Source organism: Nicotiana tabacum, chromosome 19, assembly GCF_000715075.1.
Source record: "Nicotiana tabacum cultivar K326 chromosome 19, ASM71507v2, whole genome shotgun sequence".
Classification (NCBI taxonomy): Eukaryota; Viridiplantae; Streptophyta; class Magnoliopsida; order Solanales; family Solanaceae; genus Nicotiana; species Nicotiana tabacum.
In genome coordinates, this window is record NC_134098.1 from 97,982,889 (window position 1) to 98,007,943 (window position 25,055).

At 35.7% G+C, this 25,055-nt stretch overlaps 2 protein-coding genes across 2 annotated transcripts; one reads left to right on the forward strand and one right to left on the reverse strand.

Moving 5' to 3' along the window:
* The first annotated feature begins 1,376 nt into the window (after positions 1-1,376).
* LOC107805131 (uncharacterized) lies at positions 1,377-2,544 on the forward strand. The gene is made up of 4 exons (XM_075239235.1): positions 1,377-1,436; positions 1,541-1,670; positions 2,050-2,307; positions 2,357-2,544. The coding sequence occupies exons 1-4, from the start codon at positions 1,377-1,379 to the stop codon at positions 2,542-2,544; spliced, it is 636 nt and encodes a 211-aa protein (XP_075095336.1).
* A 19,228-nt stretch (positions 2,545-21,772) lies between these two features.
* Positions 21,773-23,043, reverse strand: LOC107805132 (uncharacterized). Its single transcript, XM_016629123.2, has 2 exons — positions 22,873-23,043; positions 21,773-22,644 (listed from the first exon to the last, which is right to left on the reverse strand). Exons 1-2 carry the CDS (start codon positions 22,927-22,929, stop codon positions 22,048-22,050), a joined length of 654 nt encoding a protein of 217 aa, XP_016484609.1. The 5' UTR covers positions 22,930-23,043; the 3' UTR covers positions 21,773-22,047.
* Positions 23,044-25,055: the final 2,012 nt, after the last annotated feature.

Sequence of the window (25,055 nt, forward strand, 5' to 3'; positions counted from 1 at the left end):
GGTTTGGCTCTGCAACTGAGCTATCGCTACCTGTTGGGCTTGCAACATTTCAAAAATCATACGCAAGCTAACGCCTATTTCCTCAATATTATGGGTGTCTCAAGCTGCAGACCGAGTGCCACCATGAATGCTATTTTCAGGTTTAGAATGTAGGTTCGCCTCAATGGCCATATGCAAATTGATATCTATCGGCACTCCGATCCGAGCTCCAACGGCGTTGACAAGTGATCTTTCGGTACTGGGCGTCAAGTTGTTATTCTCATCTTGAAGACCAGTTTCGTTATCGATAGGTAAGTCTATTCGATTGGTAGTTAGTCGTTGCTAATCCAAAATCCAAGATACTTTCAGAAACAAGCGCAACATGGTGTATTTTTGCAGATTCGTATCAAATAACCATTGTTATCCTTAGCCCCACAATGGGCGCCAAATTGTTTACCCGAAAAACGGATAGAGTTTAATTTGTACGTAGTTCTAAGGATATGTGGTATAGCTTAATACAAATTGTAATGATAAATAGAAATCTCAAATACAGATTCCAAATAAACAAGGTTGGAGAGAAGATTATTTTTAGGACTAAGCAAGATGAATCAATTTATGAGAATAACTCTTCAATATAGGAGTGTATGGTGCTTGAATTTACAATGTAAGCCAAAGAACTGCCCTCTACAGAAATGTAGTCATCCTATTTATCGTGGAGGATCCTACTTTAGATATAATCAAAGATACATAGTCGAGAACCCATGATAAATCAGCTTTTTCCTAATTTCCGCCGAGATTTTCTCGCTTAGTGTATTTGCAACGGCTCTTGTCTGTGAGCTCGAGCTCGATCGGCCTCGGTGCTGGTCGGTATTGCTTCTAGAGCTCGATGTGGACTCGGAATCAGGTGATGATTCAGGCTCGGTATCGGTTGGCCTCTGCCCCTTAAGTTCGAAATCATCTCATCATAGTTCGATTCGGACCCGAGCTCGATAATGACTTCGAACTAAGTGTTTGACTTATACCTGAAATCTGAAGCTCGTTCATACCATCTTCGAAACCCATCTCGATATTACAAAATCTTTCTTCGATCCATTATGTTTTGACCTCGATCTATCGTACTAAGGCCGAAATCAATTTCTATCGTATACGTAACTATTGGTAGAAAAAGACAGTTCAAGAAATTAGATTAACTCATTGACTAGCTACTAAGGCAGGTTGGTGTTGTGGATATAAAACCCCAACGGTTTTCAAGAAAGTAGAGAAAAAACTGTTTCTCAGAACCCCTTAAATATTATCTCTAGTTTTTATTTAAAAGCAACCAAACACTTCTTGTACATTTAATCCACCATTACTGAAAGGAAAGCATCATCAGAGAAGAAGAAGAAGTAGAAGCAGAGATGACATTAGTTTGGTCTCCAGAAACAGCTTCTAAAGCATATCTTGACCCTATACAAACGGTGAGCAATAACAGTTTATACTTCTATTAATTTGTCTCTACTTACGTGCGTACCTTTTAACCTTTTTCCTTCAAATTTGTTCTGGGGATTACAATCATATGCAGTGTGAGATATCAAGTAAAACCAGCGCTGCAGAATTTTTGGCAGCCATGGCTGGAGGGTACAATGCAAAACTAATAGTTGAAACATGGAAGAAAGATGAAAATGGCGAAGCAAATATCACAACGAGCATAGGTAATAAATCGTGTGAAAGCTTAGACGGTTAGAAAATACGCTTTTATTTATTTACTTATAATATGTTATTATGAGTCGAAGTCAGGAAATTCAACAAGAGTGTTCAAATTTTGAACACCCTTTGCCAGTGGGCTATGTAAGGGTGTTCAAAGTCTATTTTTAATCAATAACAAGTACTACATATTTTAAAAATAATATTTCAGCGAAGGTTGGTCAGTTACATAGCTTCGTCCCTCGTTATTATGGGTAGTGGGAAGATTTGATTCCATGACCTTTGCCTGATATCATGTTAAATTGTGTGACCACTTATTTAAAACTTTAAAATATTAGAGAAAATACACTTTTATTTACTTAATTATGATATTTCCACCCGGTCTAGCCATCGCCGCGAATCACACGCATGGAAGGCACGTATGCGTCGTAAGGGACGAAGCGTCCAGAGTAGAATACGTCAGTGCCATGCAAAAATTATCGCGCGACGTGTCCTTGCCGGAAGTCGTGGTGGGAGAACATGTGGAGGAGATAATTAGATCAAAGCTGAGTAGGGTTGATTTTCTTGTTGTTGATGATTGGACAAAAGACTTTACTAGAGCTTTCAATAGTGTTAAACTGAACCAACATGGAGCAATTTTAGTATGTAAAAGTGAAAGCAAAGGGAATAATATAATAAGTAGCACTAAATTCAGCTGGAAAGGGGTCCTTGACGCCAAAAGTACGTGCTATAAGAGCAGTAACAGTTCCAGTTGGAAATGGATTAGAGATTGCTTATATAGCAAGCAATGATGGAAATCTGAAGTACTCCACAAAAATTCCCAAGCGTTGGATTAGTCATGTTGATCGAGGCTCAAGTGAAGAGCATGTGTTTCGACGATGAATAAGTCCTATTTAATTGGGTGTGATTAACATGATGAGGAGCTCAAATACGAAACAGTTAATTTCCTCTTTTTTTTGTATATACAGAAGGATATATAAAATAGTAGGAGCAGTATTTGGTTTAAATAATTTCTGCATAAAAGTCATCGTACTTAACTTTTCTGGTGATGCATATGTAATCTAGTGAAAGATTCGTGTATTATGTACTTACATGTGAACGTACGAAACCTTAAAAAGGGAAGAAAAGAGCAATTTAACGAGAAAATAGCAACTATCGGCTCTTACATGGTAAAGCTTTGAAACTCCTTCATTTTTCTACCAAATGATACTTCATTGAGTTAGACAAAGTGTGTAATTATATTCTCACGCTTGTAAGGGGCGGAATACAAAATCAATACTAAGTATTAATTTGTTGGAGGAAGAAAAAAAGAAAGATAAACATAGTACTTTCTTAGTATTGCTAAAATTATATACTTAACAATACTTCTCATATGTTGAAGGAAAAAACAGGCAAAATGCCAAATTAAATTAGAAAAGAATGCGTATATATGACAAATAATTTTCGTGAACGGAGATAGTAGAAGGAACCGACTGAATAAATATTAAAGTAAGCATTTCGATCAAGTGGAAAGTTATCGCACAAGGGAATAATCACTATTAGAAACACATGGGTTTTCCCACGGCGAAATCAGTGGGAAACTGGGGGAAAATCGAGTTTTCACACCGCACTCCCACTGAAACGGATCACCAGGAAAACGCTTAGTCGGAAATATCTTCCCAGAGAAGAGGTGAAAAATTTCCCACGGTTTTCCCAGCGAATATTTAATAGGAAAAAATAATGAAGTTTCCCGCCAACAATCAGTGAGAAATATTATTAGTAATTTTTATTAATTTTAATACATTAGCCAGGGAAGTGATGGAAAAAATGCATGGGGATCTGAAAATAAAGTATGAACTTGCCCACTGACAACCGTGGGAAATATGCAAATTCTGAAAAATAAAGTATGAACTTTCCCATCGATATCCGTGTGAAACATGTAAATTCTGAAAATAAAAGTATGAACTTTTTCATCGATATCAGTGGGATAAATGCAAATTCTGAAAAACAAATGAACTTTCCCACCGATATCAGTGGGGAAATATGCAAGTTCTATAACTAAAGTGACGAACCTTCCCACTGATTCAGTGGGAATGCCGTGGGAAATCTGAAAATTATTTTTGTGCACAATGCTGCTTTTTATACTGCACCACCTGCCAAACAAAACATACAACCACCAACAACCTAAATACAATTAAACATTCACACAAAATTCAGCATCTTCCGATCCATTTCATTAATTAACAACCAACCAAAATTGAAAATACTAGAAACCAATAATGCAACTAAGCATTCAAATAAGAAATTCAACATTCAATCTTATCCAATTGATACATAATATCCAACACCATAGTCCCACCCAAAATCAGATTAATAAAAGAAACCACTCCTTAGTCTTGTTAGAGCGCGATGGAGAACGTGGTAGAGGAAATGCACCAGATGCTAAGAGGGAGTTTAGCTGGGCCTTGAGGATTTCAACGTCACCAGTGACACGTGTAAATGCAGCATCATTTCGCCTCATTTCTTCCTCCCTCCGCCTCTCCTCTTCCTCCCCCCGCCTATCTTCTTCCTCCCTTCGCTTTGCCTCATCCTCCCGCGCAGACTTTTCATGTGCATACAACTCAGTGTTCTCTTCTATTCTTCTATTCAATAGCTCAAACTCATCCTGATTAATCGAGGACCTTGAGGAAGAAGAGCCACCAGATCCAAAAGACCGACGACTAGAACTAAACTTTGATACAAGGCCGTAAACTCTTCCCTTATGTACGCCACCAGTTGCCTTAATCCACAAGTCCATATAATTCTCCTGGGATGGTTGGATTAGATTTCCTTGATCATCAGTTAGTTGGCTTTGAATGAACTCCTCCAAGGATTGTTTGAAAGTATTCTGCAAAAAAGTTACAACTATTATATGAACAAATTTAATCAATGAAAAATATTAAAAAGTAACTTGAAATATTACATAGGCTGTCTCGGTTCGTGGCTCGATCCAAGTTGTCTTTGTTCCATCCTTTAGCTCTTCATATGTGTATACTCAAATACCTCATCTTGAGTAACTGGTCTTTTAAAAGACTTTTCCTGTTAAATACCATTTAATGCAGTAAGTTCATTTTGTTAAATTTTTATATTTTTTCACTAGGGACAAAATTTATTTGTTTCACTAAATCATTAAATATTTACAAGTACAATAGCTATTGCTAGAGAATTTCTTTTCTTGGTTGATGCATAAGAGATAAACAACACATGAAAAAAGCAAAATTAAAGTATTATGTCCATGAAACTTCAAAAAAATCAGTTAACTATTCTCAAATTAAAGTGCTATGTCTACGAAACTTCAAAATTATACTGAAAGTCATGTTTGACCTCCTTGAGTGTTCAAAATTAAAGTGCTATGTCTCGAAGAAGATTATGCTTCCAATAAGGTAACTCCCAAAATATGCTTTGTTTAGTCCAATTATGATCAAGGCCATAACCAGGTATTCTAGCTGGTGGAGACTCCGTTACCTTAGGTAAATCTTTAACCCTCTCTTAAATTTCCTCACCTGACAAGGTTGGTGGTGGTTCATCATAATCTATTTGATTCTTCATAAACGCACTAGTATTTCTCCTGAACTCATGATCCGTTGGCAATAACCGCCGGTAACAGTCAAACCATGTGTTTTTACCTCCATGTCTCAAAGTGAATGCTTTTGTATCTTCTATACAGTAGGGGCAGGCTAACTTTCCAGCAGTCAACCACCCAGACAACATTCCATACGCAAGAAAATCATTAATAGTTCACATCAAAGCAGCACGCAATCTAAAGTTTTGCTTAGTTGATATGTCGTATGTTTCAACACCTTCATGCCACAATAATTTTAGATCATTAATCAACGGCTGCAAATATATATCAATTGAACCTTTTGGATTACTTGGACTCGGAACTATGCAAGTTAGGAACAAATATGAACTTGTCATACACATTTCAGGTAGAAGATTATATGGCATAACAAAGACTGGCCAACATGAATATGGTGCAGCAGAGACAGAAAATGGAGTGAATCCATCTGCACACAAACCCAAACTAACGTTTCTTGGTTCATTAGCGAAGTCTGAAAATATCCTATCAAAATGCTTCCACGCTTCTCCATCCGAAGGATGACACAAAACACCAGTCGGCCTTCTATTTTCATGGTGCCATCTCATATGAGGAGCAGAACTCATTAATACATACATCCTCTTTAATCTAGGTATAATTGGTAAGCAATGCATCTTCTTAACTGCAACTTTCTTACCTTTGGCATTTGTGACTTCCTTAAAATGAGACAGTCCACAAAATTTGCACGCTTCTAGAGCCGCATCATCTTTATAATATAACATACAACCATTTTCACAACAATCAATTTTTGTTGAGAACAGTCCTAACTTGGAAATCAATTTCTTTGCATTATAGTAATCATTGGGTAAGTTAATGTTTGGACTAACTTTACTCATGAGCCCAATTATAGCATTCATGCCCGCTGGAAAAATATTCCAATCTGATTTAATAGTTAGTAATCTAACTGCAACAAACAACTCAGAGTGCTTTGAGCCTTCATAGAGTGGACGACTAGCCGACTCTAATGATTCATAGAAGCGCTTTGCCTCATCATTGGGAGGTTCAACAACATTTTGTTGGGATTGAACCCCTGGGTAAAAACCAAAAGCATCTGACACCATTTCATGTAATCGAGAATTTTCAACATTATTCTTCATTTGTGTACTTCTCTCATCACTAACTAGATTTTGAAAATGAACATCACCAATACTACAATAGTTCTCTCCATGAACAGTTCACACATAAAGATGAACTTTAATATTTTCCGGTTGTAACAACTTTGTACACTTGCATTTCACACGAGGATACCTAATTGTTCCTTCGTTACGAAATTCAGGAAGTGTTTTTGCATGAGCAATAAATCCTTTAACACCTTCAATAAATTCTTCTTTTAATCCGCAATGATTAGGATGATTCCTATCGTACATCCATCTATGATGTTCACGTTCCATCTAGTACACAAATACACACAAACAAATGAATAGACTTAGAACAATTTATTTATTTCAAGTTAGTTTACAATTAATCTTGAATAATATACCTTAAAAAACTCACTTAGTTTACAATTAATTATGAATAGTATACCTTAAAGAACTCACTTTTATTCGTCTTTTTATAAGTCAAGAAAAGGCTATGGTTCTAGATCAAATTACTATGAATGAAAAGTACTTTTTCATAGAAATGCTCCTATTAAGTTCTTGAAATCAGTTTAAAAAGTCAAACCAAGATTCTAACACATTGGTTATCATCCATAAATAAATTTAAACTTGGAGGATAGATATAATATTCACAATAAAGGATTTTTTATCAAGGTAAAAGTAATATAAATTTATGTAGTTGTTCTAGCAATTTAACAACTTAACTTATATTTAACAGCTGAAACCAACTTAAAGATTAGCAAATGAAGTTACCTCAAGACTTATAACCTGATTTTGTCTTCTTTCATACTTTTGTATCTTCATTTCCCGGTCACTTAAAAAAGTTGAAAACTTGTAAGCATATATTCTATGAAAACTGTTTGGAGAAATGACTATTAATGTACAAGGATAGAAAAGCAACTTTTCCACTATCATAGAAAATAGTGGAAGAGTATCGAAAACTAGAAGATGAAGAAAAAAAATTTATAACTTTAAGAAAGAGTGTGCTCTTCTCTTGCAATCTAGCTTGAATAGAGTGTATTGCTATTCTAGGTTTTCCCTTCCATTGTTGCTTTTTCAATTGATGATGCTTAAATAACAGAGTATTTTATGTCATCAAAACTAAATAGGTCAAACACAGTCAAGATTGAGAGGTAACACCAGGAATTTTTGTTGATTTACTTAAACAGAAGAGAATAATGAAATGAAGCTAGTGTTTAAAACTATTACACGATTAACAAAAACTATGGAGTTGTAACCTAAAATCAATAGAAATCTGCTAAAATATCAATACCGCGTGACACTTCTGCAAATTAAAGTTCACTACATTGGTCCTTAATATCTTATTTAATCAAACCCCGTAGTTCTAATTAAATGACAGAAAAATAAAGAGAACTAAATTCAAGAATCTGCAAACGTCTTGAAACCTAAAAGCTTAAATTTGCCAGACAAAAAGCCATGAAATTGGACGGAACTAACACCATAATCAGCACATAAATATTGTCACACCCCAACTACATACACACAAAAGGTAGATTTAGGAGATTTGGAATGTTATCTTCAATCTGTTATAGTATGCATTCAAGCCATACCAACTTCTGTTGAACTCTCCTGTATCAGTTTAGAAATCGATGGAAAATTCTTCGCATTGTGATATTCTGTGTTTCACAAGTTGAGATCATATAGTTCGCCATTGCCTTCTTACTAGTAGGACAGAAAATAAAGACAGTAAAAATCCGCTAAATTTAATAAAATTCAAGAATCACTCAAGCAAAACGCATTATCAACAGGGGCAAATGTACAGGATACTATCATGTAACCACAACCCCAAACGACAGGACAAAAGACTGAACCTTCACAGATACAACAACAAAATATAGACAAAAAATTAAATACATCTAAAACTACATCTCTTATTGACCACTACAACTAGATTTTCAACTTAAATCGAGTATTCTCTACTTTAATCAACTTCCTCAATCTTGGAACCTGCACCGCTAGCACCAACAGAAGGACCAACTTAAACTGGAACCCTAGGTTTTTAGGCATTTAGGGTATAATTAGAAAAAGGAGAAAGAAAGGGGAGAGAGAGAGAGAGAGAGAGAGAGAGAGATAGAGAGGCCTTACCGAAAGCTCACCGATTTTCGAAAATGGGGGAAAAGTCTGGTCTGCGAAGAGAATGAGAGAGAATGAGAGTAAAAAAGAGAAGAAAAATAAAGAGTATACCTAATGTAATAGGAAATACTTTCCCACTGATTCACTGGGTAAATTTGTGGGAATTGTCTTATATAAATTTAATTTTTTTGGTGAAACAATTTTTAAGCTCGCGGATTTTTAGACCAAATATAAGAATTCAAAATTTTGAGCTTCCCACTGCATCGGCGGGAATATTAAAATAATTTTTATCTTAGGTTCCCACCGTTTCACTGGGTAGATTTTAATAATTTTATTTTTAATGACATTCCCACAGATTCGGTGGGAAACAAATTACGTATTTTTTTGCGCCAACTAGTTCCCACCTATAGTCTGTGGGAACGTTTTTAAAAAAAAGGTAAAAGAAAACTTTTTTATTTCCCACTAAATTTTTTTATATTTCCGTGGGAACTGCCACTGATAATATATCTGTGAAAAATTTTCCTGGAAAAATTATATTTTTCTAGTAGTGAATAAAAAGTACCAACTTGTTTCCTCAATTATAAATTAAATCAATCTAGCAAATTTTGGATTTAGCTCCGCATATATAGATTACCCCACTCTTGATGAGGCTTAATTGATTGATGGAAACTAAATTTTCTAATCATGATTTAATAAAATATTTCTAATAATATTCATGAATAAAGTTAATTACTCTTTCTGTCTCAAAATACCTGTCATATTTCGTTTCTCAAGAGTCAATGTAATTAATCTTTGAAGCTAAATCGAATTAGATCAATTTAATATTTGAAAATAAATATTTAGGTGTCCAACAATTATTTGCAATTCTTCTCGAGAAAAAATACATGTTAAAATATGGTCATGCAGTTTTACTTTAGAGAAACGAAACTTGTTAACTATTTTATAACAGAGGAGTAATTTTAATTATTAATTAATGAAGACGTATTCTAATTTAGCAAACAAACCAGCATATATGCCCCTAGCCCCCTACTAGTTAATGATAAGGACAACTCGTCAAAAGAGAAAAAGAAACGTACTAGGACAACTCCTGTACTTTCTTATTCAAACATGACGAAGTGATGCAGTATCAAAATAGAGGAAATTCTAACATCAAATGTCTAGATCTTGTGGGAGTCCATCCCATAAATTAAGAAAAAAATTGATTTGCACCCATCTTTTCTTTCTTATTGTCAAATAAGGTAGGCTGCAGAAGAAAAATGTCAAACTTCTTAGGCGGAAGAAAGAAAAAATTTACATTGCAAATTTTCAACCAATCTTTCATTCTGATTGGTTGAAGAGGTAGGCTATTTCTCCTATAAAAGGAGAGCTTCGACTTCTTCATTTTACTACACAGAAAGAGAAGCAACATAATAGTTACAGAGATTATTTCTCAGGCATTGTGAGAAATAGATTGTGTAAAGAAAAATAGAGAGTGAGCGATATTGTAGTAATGTGAGAATATCAAAAGAGGATTATTTCTTTTGAGTGTTGTAGTGGTCTTTGGAGAATTTTACTCGGACCTACAAAGTGTAAAATTTCTTACTTTAGTGATATTAGTTGCTCGTCTCGAGGCCGTAGTTTTTTTCCTTATTCAAAAGGGTTTTCCACGTAAAAATCTTGGTGTCATTGTCACTCTTTTATTCCTGTTAATTACCGTATCTCGGTGCTATATTATTATTCCGCTTTTAGTACCGTGAATATTATTTCTGTGAGGGTTTATTCCCAACAACTGGTATCAGAGCACATGTTCTGTTCGTTCACAGAAATACTATTCACTGTCGGTAGTACTATAATCGGTGAAAAACAAAAATATCCGGAGTAAAGTACCAGGTAGCAAAATTTAACGGAGATAGCGGTTTCTCAACATGACAAAGAAGGATGAGAGATCTGCTCATCCAACAAGGATTACACAAGGTACTAGATGCTGATGCCAAAATGCCTGATACCATAAAAGCTGAGGATTGGGCTGACTTGGATGAAAGGGTTGCTAGTGCAATCAGGTTGCACTTATCAGATGATTTGGTAAATAACATCATTGATGAAGATACCACACGTGGCATTTGGGCAAGGTTGGAAAGCCTATACATGTCCAAAACGTTAACAAATAAATTGTACCTCAAGAAGCAGCTATACGCCCTACACATGGGTGAAGGTACGAATATTTTGTCACATTTAAATGTGTTTAACGAACTAATCACACAGCTCGCCAATCTCGGACTGAAAATCGAGGAAGAAGATAAAGCCATCTTGCTGTTGAACTCGTTGCCATCTTCGTACGATAATATGGCAACAACCATCCTGTACGGTAAGACTACCATTGAGTTGAAAGATGTCACATCCGCTCTTTTACTCAATGAGAAGATGAGAAAGAAGCCTGAAAATCAAGGACATGCTCTCATCACAGAAGATAAAGGCAGGAGTTATCAAAGGACTTCGAGCAACTATGGTAGATCCGGAGCTCGAGGGAAGTCTAAGAACCGATCCAAGTTAAGAGCTAGAAATTACTATAATTGTGATCAACCAGGTCACTTCAAAAGAGATTGCCCGAATCCAAGGAAGGGCAAAGGTGAAACTAGTGGCCAGAAGAATGACGACAACACAACTGCCATGGTGCAAAACAATGATAATGTTGTCCTCTGTATAAACCAGGAAGAGTAATGCATACACTTATCAGGTCCAGAGTCGGAATGGGTGATTGATGCAACAGCATCTTACCATGTCACACCGGTAAGAGATCTTTTTTGCAGATATGTAGTAGGTGATTTCGGCCTTGTGAGAATGGGTAACACAAGTTACTCAAAGATTGCGGGGATTTGTGACATTTGTATCAAGACAAATGTCGGGTGCACATTGGTTCTGAAGGACGTGCGACATGTACTTGATTTGCGGATGAACTTGATCTTGGGAATTGCTTTAGACCGAGATGGATACGAGAACTATTTTGCAAATCAAAAGTGGAGACTCACCAAGGGATCATTGGTGATTGCAAAGGGAGTTGCTCATGGCATGTTGTACATGACAAATGCAAAAATATGCCAAGGTGAATTGAACGCGGCACAAGATGAGATTTCTGCAAATTTATGGCATAAAAGAATGGGTCATATTGTCACGACCCAAAATCCCACCACAGGCGTCATGATGGCACCTAGTCTCTAATACTAGGTAAGCCGATTTCAATTACATTTTGAAGCCATTTTTTTTTTAATTGAATAAGTAACTAAAACTAACAGCGGAATAAATATGAATATACAACCTCCCAAGACTGGTAGTACTGAATCACGAACTCTAACTGAATAAATAAAATGATCACGGGGACCGAATATACAATACTGTTTGATTATAAATTAACAGTACAATGAAATGAAAAGACTCCAAGGGACTGCGATGAGCAAAAAGCTCTACCTTGAATACTTACGATCCCGCTTTAACTCTGCTCAAGTCCGATATCTCCAATACCTGACTCTGCACAAAAATGTGCAGAAGTGTAGTATGAGTACACCACGGTCGGTACCCAGTAAGTATCAAGACTAACCTCAGTGGAGTAGAGACGAAGTACAGTCAAGACACTCACTAGTTTAATAACCTGTGCAATATAATATACAGAATATTAGGAAGCAATAACAATAAGGGCTGGATAAAACACCCAGTGATATGCACAACAGATAACAAGAATATCATTAATATCACTCAACAATTAATAAATACAATTATACCCAATTAAATCAAGCTCTTCAAATAAATATCTTTCACATATAATTCCTCCAGATAACTCTCCTTCAGATATAATTTTCTCAAATAATTACTTTTCAAATATAATTCTTTCAATAAATCTTTTCAAATATAATTTTCTCAAATAAATATCTTTCAAATACAATTCTTTCATATAATTCTTTTTGAATAAAAATTCTTCCAAATAAATATTTTGAATATAATTATTTCAATTAAAAAGTTACCATGTGACACCTCATTTCATAATCATAAAAAATACGGGTCTCAGCCCATTTTCATATTTTTCATAAACACGGGTCTCAGCCTATTTTCATATTTTCACGGCACCTCGTGCCCATAATTAAATCATCATATTTTCCCGGCACCTCGTGCCCTAACTTCATATCATAACTTCATGGACAATTCACGTACCAATTATCATTATCATTTCATCACAACATCTCGTGCTCACATTTCATATCACAACTGCACGGACAATTCACGTGCCAAATATCCTCATTATTTACTCACGGCACCTCGTGCCCACATTTTATTTTATAATCCACATGGCAATGGCCATAGGCTCTCAAGTTCGACATAAATCAGATTGTTATCAATTTACCAAAAACAAGACAAATTGCATAAGGTATAAAAATAAACACAAGAAAATCACAACATCACATGAAAATTATCAACACCACAACCCCACATCATCATATATCCTCCCTGATAATAGCCACCCTTATCACTCCTATTGCCGCCCTTATCGCTCCTATAGCCACCCTTATCGCTCCGCCCAGACAATATCAATAGCCACCCTTATCACTCCTATAGCCACCCTTATCGCTCCGCCCGTACAATATTCCAACAAACACAATAACAGTGAAATGTCACCCTTATACCCACATAATATCAACAGTGAAATGCCACCCTTATCTCCCCAAAATAATAACTCACACAACACAAGAATTTCTCAAAATAATAACTCACACAATACAACAATTTACATGGGAAATGATCATGGCAACATGACAAAAATCAATTCATATCACAATTTGCCCAATGGCCACAACCAAATTCCAAAGATATAACAAAATTAATTAATTTCACAATAAATAGCCCAAGGCTCCACACAATGTATATAACACCCAAAAATAATTAATAGAGATATAAATTACTCAACATAAAGCAAAGCCTTCATTAACTCTAAATTTTTCAATAATTATATAATCACCTTTTCTTAAGCTCATTTAATTAATTAATTGCAGAGGAAAGAATCCAAAATGAAATTAAATTCCAATAATTATCAAACTAGCAAATTCACAGAATTTCATAAATAATCAAATAACAATCACATCAAATTATCATATAACAACAGATTCAACAATAAGGATTTAGGTACGACAAATAGATGATTAAATATATGCCAACAATTATCCAATTTACTACACAATATGTTTAAGACTTTAACTCAATAAAATTTGCACATATAAACCAAGTACGTACTCGTCACCTCGCGTACATGGTTTTCAATTACACAAATTACACATAAGACTCAATGCCTAAGGGAACTCAATGCCTAAGGGAAAATTCCCCCACTCGAGGTTAAGCAAGACACTTACCTTTTTGAAGTTATGCCGATATTCCAAAATTATCTTCTTGCTTGAATTGACCTCCGGACCGCTCAAATATAACCAAATTAATTGTATAACTTCACTAAAATTCAATGGAAACAATTCCAGATAATAATGCGTCGACTTAAAAATTTATTTCAAAAAGTCAATAAAAGTCAACGCGGGGCCCACCCCTCGGAACCCGACATATTTTTCATGAAATCCGAACACCCATTCCGATACGAGTTCAACCATACCAATTTTATCAAATTCCGATAACAACTCAACCTCCAAATCTTAAATTTTCGTTTTTGGAAGTTTTTACAAAAATCTTGATTTGTTCCATTTAAATCCGAATTAAATGATGAATATAATCATGGATTCATGAAATATAAACACTTTAGAATATAGAACACTTACCCCAAACAATCTTGTGAAAACACCCTCCAGAATCGCCCAAATCCGAGCTCCAAAAATCCAAAAATGAAAATGGCAAAACGACCAATTTTTGGTCCTTAACATTCTGCCCAGATTCGCACCTGCGGTTACTGTTCACGCACCTGCGGTACTGTTCATGCACCTGTGGTACTGTTTACGCATATGCGAATCACTATTCATGCTTCTGCGAATCACTGTTCATGTTGCTGCCCAGAAAAATCCAGCAGCTTATCTTCATGTCCGAATTGATTCGTTAACCTTCCGAAATCAACCCGAGGCCCTCGGAACCTCAACCAAATATACCAACACGTCCCAAAATACAATACGAACTTAGTCGAGGCTTCAAACCATGTCAAATAATGCCGAAATTACGAATCGCGCATCGAATCAAATTATAAATTTTTAAATCTTCCAACTTCTATATTTTGCGCCGAAACGTATAAAATCAATCCGGAATGACTTCAAATTTTGCACACAAGTCATAATTGACATAACGAAGCTATTCCAATTTTCAGAATCGGATTCCGACCCCGATATAAAGTCAACCCCCCGGCCAAACTTTCCAAAAATTCATCTTTCGCCATTTCAAGCCAAATTCCTCTACGGATTTCCAAATATTTTTCCGGACATGCTCCTAAGTCCATAATCACCATACGGAGCTATTGACATCATCAAAATTCCATTCCGTAGTCGTCTTCACACAGTTCTGACTACGGTAAAAATCCTAAAACTTAAGCTTTCGTTTTGGGGACCAAGTATCCCAAATCACTCCAAATTATCCGGTAACTGAATTCAACCACGCACACAAGTCAATACACATAATAAAAAGCTGCTCAGGGCCTTATACCGCCAACCGAGGCTTAAATTCTTAAAACGATAAGTCGGGTCGTTACACATATGAGCGAGAAGGGATTGCAGATTCTTGCCAAGAAATCACTCATTTCTTATGCCAAAGATACAACGGTAAAACCCTGTGACTACTGTTTATTTGGTAAGTAGCATAAAGTCTCATTTCAGACATCGTCTGAAAGAAAATTGAATATACTTGATTTGGTATATTCTGATGTTTGTGGTCCAATGGAAATTGAATCGATGGGCGGTAACAAATATTTTGTTACTTTTATTAATGATGCTTCACGAAAATTATGGGTTTATATTTTGAAAACTAAAGATTAGGTGTTTCAAGTTTTACACAAGTTTCATGCTATGGTGGAAAGGGAGACATGCCAAAAGCTAAAACGTTTCCGAAGTGACAATGGAGGTGAGTACACTTCAAGGGAATTTGAAGAGTATTGTTCGAGCCATGGGATCAGACATGAAAAGACAGTTCCTGAAACCTCACAATACAATGGCGTAGCCGAAAGGATGAACCGCACCATTGTGGAGAAGGTGAGAAGCATTCTTAGAATGGCTAAACTGCCTAAGTCATTCTAGGGTGAAGCAGTTCAGATAACCTGTTACCTGATCAATAGGAGTCCATCAGTTCCGTTGGCGTTTGACATCCCGGAGAGAGTTTGGACCAACAAGAAGGTGTCCTACTCGCATGTGAAGGTGTTCGATTGCAGAGCTTTTGCACATGTACCAAAGAAGCAGAGAACAACGCTGGATGATAACTCTGTTCCTTGCATATTTATCGAATATGGAAATGAAGAATTCAGATACAGATTGTGGGATCCTATAAAGAAGAAGGTCATCAAAAGCAGAGATGTAGTCTTCCGAGAAAGTGAAGTTGGAACTGTTGATGATATGCCAGAGAATGCTAAGAATGGTATAATTCCTAACCTTGTTACTATTCCTTCTACTTCTAACAATCCCACAAGTGCAGAAAGTACGACCGACGAGGTTGCCGAGCCGGGGGAGCAACCTGGTGAGGTTATTGAGCAGGGGGAGCAACTTGATGATGATGTTGAGCAAGTGTATCACCCCACTCACGGAGAAGAACAACCTCAACCTCTGAGGAGATCAGAAAGGCCAAGGGTAGAGTCATGCAGGTACCCTTCCACGGAGTATGTCCTCATCAGTGATGAGGGGGAGCCAGAAAGTCTTAAGGAGGTGATGTCCTATCCAGAAAAGAACCAGTGGATGAAAGCCATGCAAGAGGAGATGGAATCTTTGCAAAAAAAATGGCACGTACAAGCTGGTTGAACTTCCAAAAGGTAAAAGACCACTCAAATGTAAGTGGGTCTTTAAACTCAAGAAAGATGAAAATAGCAAGCTGGTCAGATACAAAGCTCGATTGGTGGTAAAAGGCTTCGAACAGAAGAAAGGTATTGATTTTGACGAAATATTCTCACATGTTGTCAAAATGACTTCTATTCGAACAATCTCGAGCTTAACAGCTAGCCTAGATCTTGAAGTAGAGCAGTTGGACGTGAAAACTATATTTCTTCACGGAGATTTGGAAGAGGAGATCTATATTGAGCAACCAGAAGGATTTGAAGTAGCTGGAAGAAAACACATGGTGTGCAAACAGAATAAGAGTCTTTATGGGTTGAATGAGGCATCAAGGCAGTGGTACATAAGTTTGACTCATTCATAAAAAGTCAAACTTACACAAGACATATTCTGATCCATGTGTATACTTCAAAAATATTTCTGAAAATAACTTTATTATATTGTTGTTGTATGTGAATGACATGTTAATTGTAGGAAAAGACAATGGGCCGATCGCAAAATTGAAGGGAGATTTGTCCAAGTCATTTGATATGAAGGACTTGGGCCCAATACAACAAATTCTGGGTATGAAGATAGTTCGAGAGCGAACAAGAAGAAAGTTGTGGCTGTCTCAGGAGAAGTACATTGAACGTATACTGGAATGCTTCAACATGAAGAATGCTAATCCAGTCAGCACACATCTTGCTAGTCATCTAAAGTTGAGCAAGAAGATGTGTCCTACAAGTGTGGAGGAGAAAGGGAACATGGCTAGAGTTTCTTATTCTTCAGCAGTCGGAAGCTTGATATATGCAATGGTATGTACCAGACATGATATTGCTAATACAGTTGGTGTTGTTAGCAGATTCCTTGAAAATCCTGGAAAGGAACATTGGGAAGCAGTCAAGTGGATGCTCAGGTACCTGAGAGGTATCACGGGAGATTGTTTGTGCTTTGGAGGATCTCATCCATTCTTGAAGGGCTATACGGATGCTGATATGACAGGTGACATTGATAACAAAAAATTCACTACTGGATATTTGTTTACATTTTCAGGGGGAGCTATATCATGACAGTCTAAATTGCAGAAGTGTATTGCACTTTCAACAACTGAAGCAGAGTACATTGCCGCTACAGAAGCTGGTAAGGAGATGGTATGGCTCAAGCGGTTTCTTCAAAAGTTGGAATTGCATCAAAAGGAGTATGTCGTCTATTATGACAGTCAAAGTACAATAGACTTGAGCAAGAACTCCATGTACCATGCAAGAACAAAGCATATAGATATGAGATATCATTGGATTCGTGAGCAGGTGGAGAACAAATCTTTACAGGTCAAAAAGATTCACACAAGTGAAAATCCTGCTGATATATTGACCAAGGTGATACCAAGAGACAAGTTCGAGCTATGCAAAGAACTTATCGGCATGCACTCAAACTAGAAGATAATGCTACCTCCTTCAGGTGAATGAGACTGGAAGGGGAGATTTGTGGGGTCCATCCCATAAATTAAGGAAGAAATTGATTGGCACCCATCTTTTCTTTCTTATTGTCAAATAAGGTAGGCTGCAGAAGGAAAATGTCAAACTTCTTAGGCGGAAGAAAGAAAAAATTTACATTGCAATTTTTCAACCAATCCTTCATTCTGATTGGTTGAAGAGGTAGGCTATTTCTCCTATAAAAGGAGAGTTTCGGCATCTTCAGTTTACTACACAGAAAGAGAAGCGACACAATAGTTACAGAGAGTATTTCTCAGGCATTGTGAGAAATAGACTGTGTAGAGAAAAATATAGAGTGAGCGATATTATAGTGATGTGGGAATATCAAAAGAGGATTATTTCTTTTGAGTGTTGTAGTGGTCTTTGGAGTATTTTACTCGGACCTACAAAGTATAAAATTCCTTGCTATAGTGATATTAGTTGCTCGTCTCGGGGCCGTGGTTTTTTCCCTTATTCAAAAGGGTTTTCCACGTAAAAATCTTGATGTCGTTGTTACTCTTTTATTCTTGTTAATTACCGTATCTCGGTGCTACATTATTATTCCGCTTTTAGTACCATGGATATTATTTCTGTGGGGGTTTATTCCCAACAGATCTTGCCTTCAATAATTTTTCTGATACTCAATATTTTTAAAAAGAAAAAAGAAAAATAATATTGATGCCATAATATCCATATATAAGTTGGATATAATATTTGATGAATTCTACTCCCTAAAAGAATCACATCTTATGGGTAATATATTTGCCTAGAATATGCTGATAGGTGAAGGCTTAATTAGAAATTAGTACAATACTCCGACATAGTTTATGAAGTTTGACACTTCGCTTTCATATTTCAATGTTCACAATGTGTCGACACCCTAAAAATGTCATAATGAATGACAAATAGAAAAAAATCATGATATCTAGGAGAAGGATTTGTAATCGTCATCTAAAATATTTACTTTATTAAAAATACTAACTAATGGTACAAAAAAGTCGCTCTAAAATTAGATAAACTCATCTTCACAATATATAACCAATGCAATGAGTCAATTTAACCTATCTACTAATTAAGAATATTTAATTTCTACACAAAATGTCAACGATTTTCACAAAACGACCACTCCTTCAGAACCCTAATTAAATATTATTCTATAGTCTGCATTTTAATCTTATGACAATATAGAAAGTAATATTTTTAAGGAACTTACAATGCAACAGTTTACGGACCACGCTAAGTGTTGAATTTATTTAATGTACGAATTTTAATATCTTGCACGTCTGCTAGGCGCTAGCTGTTAATATTTTTTTATTAATTAGTTGCTTAAATGGAGACAAAAGAGTAATGTTAGAATTAATTAGAACTCTGTCTCAACCTCAACTTTAGCACATTCAATATCTAACCAATGCAATGAGTCAATTTAACCTATTCTGTTCGTAGTACATTTAACTTTAGTTCTCCTAAATTTTGGGGTTAAGCAAATAGCCAAGAGTAGGTTTAGGTAGTTGCTTTTGGGATCTTTACACAAATAACCGTCCGGTTTCACTGTAATGTTAGTACAAGTTCTCACTCATGGCATAAGAATGTTAGTACTAGTTTAAACCAAATTAGCCCATAATGATATCGTAGAACTGGGCTACTGCCTGTGATGTGAGTGAAAATGTGAAATGTAGTAGTATAGTGGGATAACAAACTAGCAGATATCTACTAAAACTTTAGGCCAAGACCATTCTAATTTATTTAATAGGAGAAAGATCGCACTAATAATTAATGGACCTAAGGGCACAAAGAGATGAATACTGAGTACGAGACTAATGGACAGTGTGTAGAGTAGACTATTTGTTTGAGAATCCATTGGATAGAAATCGTCAAAAGATTGGGCTTATTTTCGTGGCAAGTTTCTTAGTTTTTCTTTACTGGGCTTTTCACAATGCTTTATGAAGTGGGGGGCCTCTCGTATATCCAGAATCTTAATATATTTAAGGAGAATTAACCCAAATAGTCGTCCATCCAGCCACCTAAACTAAAAATAGCCGATAAATATATAATATATCCATAATTTATGTATCATATGTATATAATTGTATATAGTCAATGTATAATCTATGTATATGACTAGAAAAAATAAACAATAAATATGACCGGCTATTTGTATAAAGATCCCTGTATATATGGTAAAACTACCCAAATTGTCATCCCATAAACAATTTCAACCAAAACTAGCTCAAAATAAAATATCTACTAAAAAAGCCCAAATGTCATTTTAATCCAAAAATATTTCAGTTTATATTAATTCTCTTCACTCTCATTTTTTTACTCTAGGATGTTCTTTACTGGTAGATTATAACTTGTAGGTTATTTCAATCTGCTCGTGCATGAAGAGAGACTTAAATCGAATATGGGTAATAGCAATCTGCAAGCTAATGACATAAATCCAAATATAAAAGTTAGAAAAGAGATAAATGAAAATCATAAATGTAAGTATAGATACAGTAACTTAATAAAATAATTTAAAAAGTGAAGAAGATGAGCTAAAACTCCAAAAAGCCATTGAAGGTTGCTTGAGCTTGAATTTGAAAAGCATTTAAATCTGCAAGCTAATGACAGAAATCCAAATATAAAAGTTAGAAAATAGATAAATAAAAATCATAAATGTAAGTATAGATACAATAACTTAGTAAAATAATTTAAAAAGTGAAGAAGATTAGCTAAAACTTCGAAAATCATTGAAGCTTGCTTGAGCTTGAATTTGAAAATTTCGGGTTTCCAAAATTGAAATCTATTACGGACGGGTATTATTAGAATAGATTGGGTACATCTCAAGGGATTTGAAACTCAATTTTGGGACAAACTGGTGGAGATTTGAAGTGGTTTCAATTTAAATTTGGGTCAAATTCGAAGTAAAAGATGAAAATAGAAGAAGATGAGATGTGTATCACATTGAGTTTCTTCTGTGTATACTTGTGTCACTTATTTATCATATGTGTATCCCCTATGTATCTCTTGAATGTCCATGTATACTTGTGTCTGAAATACATGCGTGAATACATGCTTGATACATGCGTTGCAGAGGAACTTTTTAAACTTGAATTTAGCTAAGAATTTTGATATTAAACCGATCCAAATCACCTCCAATCTTACTCAAATCTAATATATTGCCTCATCTATTTGTTCTCGACGAATTCTAACCATATCCATTGAAAATAAATTCTTTTGTGCCTTTTTTTTAATATTGTATATTATTGGTAACGAATTTTCACTCCAAACTAGTTCAATTCACCTTCAATCTTCCTCAAATTTCTTATATTGTCTCATCTATGTTTTTTCAAGGAATTTTAATATTACCCATTGAAAAAGAAATCTTTTTTTGCCCAGATTTTTGGTAACATGACTAAAATAGCTAATTGTTGGTAAGCTAGTAGTGTCTTTTTGGGGTACATCTATGTAGTTTTCCCTTATTTAATTTGTTCTCTTTTTTCCGCATTTCGTTTTTCTCTTGGAGAAAATTGAGTATAAATGACTCATTACTAGAAATATTAAAATTAGTTACTATGAAAGAATCCGAACATCTAATTCAAAATTCTAAGAAAACCTGACTGTGTTTTTAACCTTGCACACAATCTAAAAATATTAGCATATCAGTTATCACACAACGCATAAGATATCTCGGACTAGACCAAGATTAACAATTTATAACGAAACATAATTAAAGCTATACTTTTTTCTAATTAAGTTACTGGGTAGAACTTAATTAACTCTCTTACAGTGAGAAGACGAGACAGTCACAATCTTATCATACATTTATTTATTTCGTGATCATTTGTCCTTTATTTATTTATTTATCTATCTTTCTCATTGTGTGCTTTTGTTAATGTGTAAAACGGAAAAAATCAAGATTCTAATAGATGCATTCAAAGCTAGTAAATAAACATGTACTGTTACAGTAATTTTCCAACCTCTTCTTGATAATTACAAAGGCTAGAGTAGACAGCTATGGCAATCTGATGTATATTTACAACATTTGTTAGTACTTCATAGGTCGACAGAATTTCACGATACCTGTGTTCTAGCCAGGTTTCGCTTTGCCTAGATAATTTCACCACTAAAAAAAAGTTACTGGATTTTGCCATAAACCTTAAGGTTACGTTGTACTAGTACTTTGTATTTGGAGAGGTACAAACCCTGTAAACATGCTCTTCCCCAGTGCATTCATCAACCTCAACAACCCAGTGGCTCCTCTTTCCACCAATAATCTTTTTACCTTCCGAAACAGTAATTTTACTAACTAATAACCCTTCTCCAATGGGTAGAAAATAACCCTTGTGATCAAAACCTAGCTTAGGACCTTCATGTAAGGCATTGTACCCTACAATAAATGCACCTTTAACAGTACTAACACCTTGTTGTGCTGCTTCAAATACTTGTTGGAAATCCTCCAATTTACAATCAATAAGTACAAAATCAGCTCCTTCGTAATTACTTGCCAATAAAGTTTTGACATCTGAACCAATCACAAACTCAACAAAATTTGCAGAGTCTCCCAATAATGCTTTTTTAGCTGCATGCATTTCTTGTTGTCTACCTAATATGCATATCACCCGGCCACCCGTTTGATGAGCCGCCGCTACTAAGCCTAGTAGGGCAGACCCAGGGTGGCCGGAACATGCCATCACCATGAGTTGTGCATTATTTCCGGCTGCCATGGCGGATATGAACTCTGTTACATCAGGCGCTTTTCCTCTTTCACCCTGAAATTTTTACAATTAAAAATAAATTTATGAGTATACTAAAGTGGGACGAACTTAAAGAAACGACATAAATAGTGTGAATTCATATAGCTGATCCGGATTTACTTTGGCATTGGGGTATAGTTATTAGAAGTATTATTGTTATTTTACAGAAGAGAAACTAGCTAAAACTCAGAAAAATAAGTACAAAGGAGAGGAGAGATTATATTGCGCGTAGTATATACTTACCATTTTTAGCGTTTTGAGAAAAGCATTGGTAGCATTTTCAGCAGACCAGCAATCCATTCTTCACGATTCAGCTGTTAAGTGTTTTTTGGATTGTTTAAACCAATTTATAGGAAAGGTTTGATTTAAGTAGACAAGATTGTCTTCCTTCAATTCTTAATTAATGAGGTTAAGTTACAATAATAATTGCATGGAATGAAACAACTGAGGAAGGTATTTATTGACAAGATTCTGCCGTGCCAAATGGTATTTTTTAACAAGATTTCAAATTTGTTGACTAGAGTGGAGAGCATCACTTTCTTGTTAATGTGTTAATTAAGAGTATTCTAATTTATTGAAAAAAAAAAAACTAATTTGTACCTATGTATATATATCGTTATTAGTTTCAACTTTCACACAAACCTTTTTTTTTCTAACTTCAACTCAAATAGTGTCCAAACACCTACATACTAATATGTATTATTACTTCCATTTATCACTTAATACTGGTAAATTCAAAATGGTGCAGTGGTCCGATGAGTTGTTCCATATTTTATTTGTTTTGTATGTTATCTTCCACCTAATAAAATATGGTTAATCATTAATTAGATACGTAATTGTTATTAGGATGATGAAAGGTTTGAAAAAGTGGTTTATTTTTTTAAATTCTTCTAGTTAGGTCAAGTCACATGATTCATCTCAAGCCTTTTCTAAGATCCGGAAACTAAAGGGGAGAAAAATAAAGAAAAAATGTAATGACCCGACCGGTTGTTTTGAGCATTTGCACTTCGCTCGGTAGTTTACGGGCGTGAGTAGCTCCGTATGATGTATTTTGATTTGTGTGAATCATCGATTTTGGTTTTCAGATTATTCGGGACTGATTTGGAAGAATGATTCTCAATTAGGGAGCTTTAAATTTGAAAGAATTGACCAAGTTTGCTTTTTTAGCATTTGACCTCGGATTGAAATTTTAATGGTTTCATTAGCTCCGTTGGGTAGTTTTGGACTTAGGAGCGCGTCCGGATTGTGATTTGGAGGTCCGTGGTTGAATTTGGCTTGAAATGGCGAAAGTTAAAATTTTGGAAAGTTTGACCGGGAGTGGACTTTTTGATATCGGGGTTGAATTCCGATTTCGGAAGTTGGAGCAGGTCTGTAATGTCGAATGTGATGTGTGTGCAAAATTTGAGGTCAATCGGATGTGATTTGATAGGTTTCAGCATCGGTTGTGGAAGTTTGAAGTTTCAAAGTTCATTGATTTCGAGTTGAGGTGTAATTCATCGTTTTGATGTTGTTTAGTGTGTTTTGAGGTCTCGAGTAGGTCCGTATTGTGTTATGGAACTTGTTGGCATGTTCGGACGGGGTCCCGAGGGACTCGGGTGAGTTTCGAACGACGTTCGGATCATTTCATTGCATTTTTGAGTTTTTGCTAAGCTACTGGTTCTGGTGTGATCGCACCTGCGACTGGTTTCGTAGGTGCGATGGTCGCAGAAGTGACAGAGGAGTCGCAGAAGTGTGAAGGGGAGCTGGGCGTGAGGATCGCAGGTGCGGGTGCTTGGACGCACCTGCCCAACCGCAGATGCGGTTCAAGTGCGCAGAAGCGCGATTGCAGAATCGACTTAAAGACCGCAGGTGCAAGGGATGGCTAGGTTAGTTGTTTTCATAGAAGCGAAGTTTTACCGCAAAAGCTATGGTCGCAGATGCGACGAATTGTCCGCAAATGCGGAATCGCTGGGCAGAAGCTATATTATCGAGGGTTTTGGTTCTTTCTTTATTTTGGGAGCTATGGAGCTCGGATTGAGGCGATTCTTGAAGAAATTTTCACCATATGAATTGGGGTAAGTGTTCTCTACTCGGTTTTGGTTATATTTCATGAATCTATCTTCATTTTTGGTAATTGGATTGTGAATTTTAAAGAGGAAATTGGGGGTTTTGGCCTAAAGTTTCATAATGTAAATTTTTGAGTTTTGAATATCGATTCGAAGTCGGATTTGAGTGAAACTAGTATGGTTGGACTCGTAATTGAATGAGTTATCGGATTTTATGAGTTTTGTCAGGTTCCGTGGCGCGGGCCCTGGTGTGATTTTTGGCTGATTTTGGGTTTTGATTAAAGATTCGATCTTTATCATTTGGAATTATTTCCTTTGGCTTTATTTAATGTATTCGAGCTGCTTTTGACTAGTTTTGAGCCGTTCGGAGCTCGTTACGCA

Bases quoted from the DNA above. Each gene is read 5' to 3' on its own strand.
- LOC107805132 (XM_016629123.2), bottom strand. From the start codon at position 22,929: ATGGATTGCTGGTCTGCTGAAAATGCTACCAATGCTTTTCTCAAAACG. The intron at 22,645-22,872 runs GTAAGTATATAC...TAAAAATTTCAG, and splicing joins TTCTCAAAACGCTAAAAATG to GGTGAAAGAGGAAAAGCGCC.
- LOC107805131 (XM_075239235.1), top strand. From the start codon at position 1,377: ATGACATTAGTTTGGTCTCCAGAAACAGCTTCTAAAGCATATCTTGAC. The intron at 1,437-1,540 runs GTGAGCAATAAC...AATCATATGCAG, and splicing joins ATCTTGACCCTATACAAACG to TGTGAGATATCAAGTAAAAC. The intron at 1,671-2,049 runs GTAATAAATCGT...CACCCGGTCTAG, and splicing joins AAATATCACAACGAGCATAG to CCATCGCCGCGAATCACACG.